The 6,000-nt window shown below is 45.9% G+C and overlaps 1 protein-coding gene across 3 annotated transcripts in view; it reads right to left on the reverse strand.

The window, feature by feature from the left end:
* Nucleotides 1–4,791, reverse strand: part of GLS (glutaminase) — an 89,162-nt gene extending 84,371 nt beyond the window's left edge. For all 3 annotated transcript variants that reach the window (XM_040228911.1, XM_040228912.1, XM_040228913.1), the window contains exon 1: nucleotides 4,157–4,791. In XM_040228911.1, the coding sequence (XP_040084845.1) occupies nucleotides 4,157–4,551 (395 nt within the window). In that variant the 5' untranslated portion in view covers nucleotides 4,552–4,791. The remainder of the gene's footprint in view (nucleotides 1–4,156) is intronic.
* Nucleotides 4,792–6,000: the final 1,209 nt, after the last annotated feature.

The raw sequence follows: 6,000 nt of genomic DNA on the forward strand, positions 1-6,000 counted from the left end.
AAAAGCAAATGATTAAAGGACCATAACAGAATTTGTCCCCTATTTAAACAGAGGTTCTGTCTTTCTATTTAACAATGTATTACCTGAATGGGATGCCAATATTACTTCAACTTTATCATCAGTACTATTCTATATAGTAGACCTAATTCAACATTGCTGAAATGCTTAAGTACTTAATCTTAGAAATTCAATTCATACAAAATATGAGGTAATGATTCTTTTCCTGCTACGATTTATTAAGAGTAAATATGAACTACAAAAACAAAATCATACTATTTGAAGCTAACTGAAATCATTTGTTTGCACTTTCACTTTTAATATATTTTTAATTATATAGTTGAGCAAACAGCATTATTGCGTCAAAGATGTGCAGCTTTTAACAGATTACTACCAAACTGCCCTCCGAGATATTTGAATTTATACTTCCACCAGCAACGTAAAGAGTTCCTATTTCCCATACCCTTTCCATCACTTAATTTAACATCTATCAATCTGATAGGGGGAAAATGATCTTGTTTTAATGCAGTACTTTTGATATTGTACCCTGTATGCATTACCTATTTTCTAAAGGGCATACACCTACTGACACTTTCCCAGAATCATCCTTCTCTTTTTCTAATTAAATAATATAATGCCCAAACAAAAAGTAACTTTAAAAAACTTTCCCTCTTCTCCACCCGCTAACCCTTCCCAGAGATCCTTCACTAAGACAGAATATACACATCTACATTTTGCAGAAATGAAGTATGGCATTCTTGAGAGAGAAGACAGTATGATAAAAATGTTCATGTTGGGCAAGCATTAGCATAAAATAAAAGTTAATAAAAAATCTCAAATGCTACATAGCATTGTTTGATATAACGTGCATCCCAATCCTTTACTGGTTTTCTGGAAGCAGTGGTATTTTGATTATAACTCTGTAATTAATCTTGAAACAACATGCAAAATAGGTTGAAATGAGACAAAAGAACAGATATATGGTGAAGATTTTAAATCTGAAGTCATCAAACTGTTGTTTGGTCGCTAAGTTGCGTATGACTCTGTGACTCTATGGACTATAGCCTGCCAGGATCCTCTGCCCATGGGGTTTCCCAGGCAAGAATACTGGAGTGGGTTGCCACTTTCTTCTCCAGGGCCTCTTCCCTACCCAGGGATCAAACCTGGGACTCCTACTTGGCAGGTGGATTCTTTACCACTGGGCCACCTGGGAAGCCAAAGCTTGGATGAAAAATGAACTATTACCTACACAAAGATTAGAGGATATGCTGCTGAGAAGGCAGACAAGTGGGGGAAAAGCAGAGATCTTACAGCCTCAGGATTTATACCCAGTGAGCAAACCAGAAGAAAGCCACAGAAAAAGAGAACAATTTAAAAAGTCAAGAGTTGTGTCAAGTGGTTTCCAAAATGATGGAATAATACTAACAAAATTAAATAAGAGCACTGCAGGGAAAACTGAGCAGAGATCATTACATTTTCCTGTAACATACTTAGGACAGTAGTAAAATCTTAACCTTGATCAGTAACCTAAACCAGAATTGAAGTTGTTGACAGAGATAGCATAGCCTTGGATGACAATGGTTCAGAATTTGACTATGAAAAAAGATAACTTACATTCTACCTCCTTCCAGAATATAACATTCATGGATAATAAACTATAAGACCAAGGAAAGGAGGAAAAGCAAATATCCCAGCCATGTGAACTAATAAAATTACTATGGTTAAGAATTAAATTCACTCTGAGCTTACTGGTAAGCAAGGCAAAAGGGTAAACAGTTAATATCACAGTTTCACATAAATTTTTTCCAGAAACCAAACAAAAAATTTTCATTTGAGCCTAAAATTCAAAGGCTAATGTCCAATAAATGATGTAATTTTTAAAATGAAGAATTATACATAACAAATGTTAAACTCATTTTATTTTTCACATGGGTATTTCTTTTAATAATCCTCTACAGAAACTGGCAGAATTCTGAGTGCTGGCATCCCAGGTGACTTGCTGACTGAGGGACGACCTATAGTTTGGAAGCTGAGTGTAAGAAAGGAAGCATCAACTGAAACCTTATCTCCCAGAATAAGAGAAATGTTTACCTCATAAAGGCAAAATGGATGAAGTCAAGGGAAGGAAGCTACATTTTGAAACCAGATCATTCAAGAAATAGAATCTTTGATTAAAATTTTTTTCACAATCATTTAGACCAGTACTCTTCACTTTATCTGTAAATAGGAGATAGCTGGGGTTCACTCTTGAAATCCTTGATTGAAAGCTCTCAGGTTTATCATATACTTGGATTGCTCCTAAACTTATCTAGCTATTACTCCAAACTTTGGTGTCAAAAACAGACTCTTTTGAACTACGGTAAACAAGGTTATCTTATTGGCCATTCAAACTCCCAGGACATCTGAGCAAATATCCTTGAAGGAGTCCCTCCGTAGACTGGTTTTCTTTGGGGGCTAGGAGGAACAGGAAGGGACATTTTTATGTAGAATTGTCAATAAGCATTAGACAAAGTAAGTGTTCCAAAATTACTGCTAAGAAATGATTTATTTCAAAGGCAATGGTGGTACAAGCTTCTGGAAAACATGTAAATCACAAAAGCTCAATTTTCTCACAAAAGGGGGAAAAAAGAGGGACACTAGAGCCATTGAAGAGACAGAATGGAGACATTTTCTAGAGAAAGCCGTTCCCATCAAACAACCTTTAAGGACAACTTGCAAATGCTAGTAACCACATTCTTCTTTCAATTCTGTAACTCTGGACATCTGTACTTACACTAGTTCCATGCCTGGTAATTCGGAAAAGTAAAGTGAGTACCAAATAAACACAATTCTAGTCTCCAAAAAACGTTAAAGATGCAGAGATTTGACAAAAGTCTAGCTTTTCAGAACGTGACCACATTTGGGTCATCCAGCTGAGAATGTTCAATGACCTGCCCATAATCATAAGGGCGCAAAATCCTTATCACAGAATATCACAAATGTGGCCCATCACCAAGCGATTTTTTTTTAAGTAACATTTTTCAGTCTGGGAAAACAATTTTAGCTCGAATGTTTTAGGATGGTGCCAATTTCAATTACAGGAAACATTAAGCCAGCTCTGAGATTGAAAGTATAAGAATGGCACTTTCAGTTTGACTTAAGATAGCAATATAAGTAGAACAGGAGCAAAAAACAGATCACACAGGGTCAGCACAAAGTCAGAAAAACAGTAAGATATAAAGAAAACAGGTAAATATTTACCTACAGTGGGAAAATAAGTTCTGTGTCCATTTATATTAACTCAAGACAAAATATCCAGGAAACTGCCTCACGTACTGCGTAGAAAAAACCCCCCAATTTTGTTTAAAGATTAAATTGCTGTGCACAATAGGTGAGTTATCACCCTATCACAATTCATTTAAACCACAAAAGCTACTTAATTCGTTTTCAGAGTTAGCATTTTACCAGTCACATTCAATCCTGGCTATTTTCACATGTATTTTGTCAGACGGGCCAAAGCTGGTTGGTCCCCAGTGCAAACAGGTGGTCTGTACTGCGTGCCCCGTCTTCTAGGCCACATGACCCTTTTCCTCCTAATCTCATTGCGGAAACGTTATTTCCGGTGCCCCAGATGGCTCTACACAAGACTTAAGAAGCCACGTTAGAAATGTTAAGAATATTCTGCTACACTGGTGGCAGAGATCGAAGGAGGGATACGCAGAGAGGAAACTCGAGCCCAGAGAAGCAAGGAGTCAGAAAGGCACAGGCTTTGCCCATCGCCAGACTCCTAAATGTCACTTGGTGATGTTCGTGTGGCATCACCGCCAAGGGTTGGGCGGGCGGCCAGGCACTGCGGCCCGGAGCCGGGGCGCTGAGCACGCGCGGCGTGGGACAGACTTACGCAGCCACAGCTCCAGCACGGGGGTCAGGGGAGGGGGGCACCAGAGGGGCCTTCCGGACCCTTGGTAGCTCCACCCGGCGGCTGGGAAGGGAAGTAAGGGCCCAGAGAGGGGCGCGGGCGGGGCTGGGCCTAATCACATGGCGCAGAAGGCGCAGGCCGCCCGGCATCTCTTTCTTTCTCTTTCTCGAACCTCCGCTCCCATCCCGCCCCACCGGAGGCCCCTCCCGGGCCCAGGACCCAAGCGGGACGAAGCCTTCTGCGCCTCGAGTAGACACTCACTTTTCGCCTGAAGGCACCAGCTCCTTGCCCTCGTTGTTGGAGAATGCGTCCGTCTCCCCCGGGCCGTCCTTGAGGCCGGGCGCCTGCGGGACTGCGGGCGGCGACGCCCCAGGCTGCGGCGGCGGCTGCTGCTGCTGCGTGCCCCCCTTGCCCAGCTCCTGTAGGATCTCCGAGGGCGAGCTGGACAGGCCCCTCGCGAGGGCCCCCGCCGACCGGCCGCCCCCGCCCCACCACGGGTAGAGCCGCGCGGCGGCCACCTGGCCCGTTCGTCCCCCGCCCAGGGGTCGCCGGCACAGGGTGACGAAGGGCTGCGCCCGCATCAGAACCGTGCAGCCGGCAGCGGGCGGGCGCAAGAACAGTTCCCGCAGCATCGCCGAGCCTCGGAGTCGCATCATACCGCCGGGTCCGTCAGCGTCCGCTCAACAGGGGAGGATGCTCCGGACGTGGGCGGCCGCTCTTTTCCGAGAATGCGGGCTCCGGCGCGACGGCCAGAGGGCAAAAAGAGGACAGGGGCAGAGACGTGGGTGTGGTTCCGGCTCCCACAGCCGCCGCCGCCGCTGCTGCTCCTCAGAATGCCCGCTACCGCTGCTTCTCAGACTGCCCGCTACCGCTTCTCCTCCCTCCGCGTAGGGATCCGCACTGAGGCTGAGGCGCAGGGGCGGGCCCGAGACATTCCGCGCTCACCCTCCAGGAGGCGGGAGGACGCCGACGGCCTGCCCCCTCCGCCAGCTCCGATTGGCTCAGATCCTCGACCTCGCTTATGATTGGTGACTGGTGCAGTCAAATTTCTCTCGGCGCCTGGTGCGCGGAGTGTCAGGCGGCTGACGGGCGGCAGGGGGGTGGGGTGGGTGTTCGGAGGGGGAGGGGCGGGGCGTGGAATCAAACTGACATGTGAGGCTGGAGAGGCAGGCGGGTCTCCAGAGTAGCCCCTTCTCTCTGGCTTGGTCAGGACCGAGGCTGCCACAGATAGAAACTGGGGGCCAGTGGTCTCGTCCTTTTCAAAACGGATAGGCTCCTGGACTCTGGGACCTCAAACTGTTTGGGCAACTGATGGGTAAGAGCCCCTGCAGCCCAGGGGCCGGCCATCAGTGGGCTTGGTCGTGGCTGGAGGCTGGCCTGGCCATCGGAGCTTGGCTGTCCAAGCTTGCCGCTGGCTCCCGGCTATCCGGTAAGGGCGTGTGGTAACGCCTCTGAGGGCCGCGGACCCGCGAGGGCAGCTCCAGACGAGCTTGTCCTTCTCCCAAATGTTACATTTACTTGAAACTTTCCATGGTTGGCGACTGCCCAGATGTGAAGTGTTTTGGAAAAAATGAGCAAAATCCTTTCAGCTATGCGGCTAAACCATTTGGAGGATTGGAGTTCGGGGGAGGGCAAAGAGAGAAGGGAAAAATCCAAAACATGACAGCTTTCCTTTTTAAAAAATTGCTTTTAAAAATGTGCAGTGACATCTCAAAAATACTTTTGAACAACAATGATTCCCCTAATACTAGTTTGCTTGAGAGCAAAATTGTAGATGCTTCTCTATTTTAAAGCTGCCTCATCGTTGTAAAATAGAAGCATCCAGATCCTGTTCTCTAAATCGTTTTCAGCCTAGTATCATTTTATCCATTTATACTTTTTGACCTGTAGGAAAAGAGCTGAGGATCTGATAATCTCTGACTTTTTCTTTGAGCCTATGTAGCCTATATACAGTCCACTTTCAGCTCCCCCTGCCCCCAAATTCTTTAGGCGAAACCCTGAAACAATTAGTTTTAAATGCATAGATTCACAAAGGTTAATATGGCTCCGCTCAATCCGTAAAGAATCTGCCTGCAATGCAGGATGACGGGATTCGATCCCTGGGT

This window comes from Oryx dammah, unplaced genomic scaffold (genome assembly GCF_014754425.2).
Source record: "Oryx dammah isolate SB20612 unplaced genomic scaffold, SCBI_Odam_1.1 HiC_scaffold_27, whole genome shotgun sequence".
Lineage (NCBI taxonomy): Eukaryota > Metazoa > Chordata > Mammalia > Artiodactyla > Bovidae > Oryx > Oryx dammah.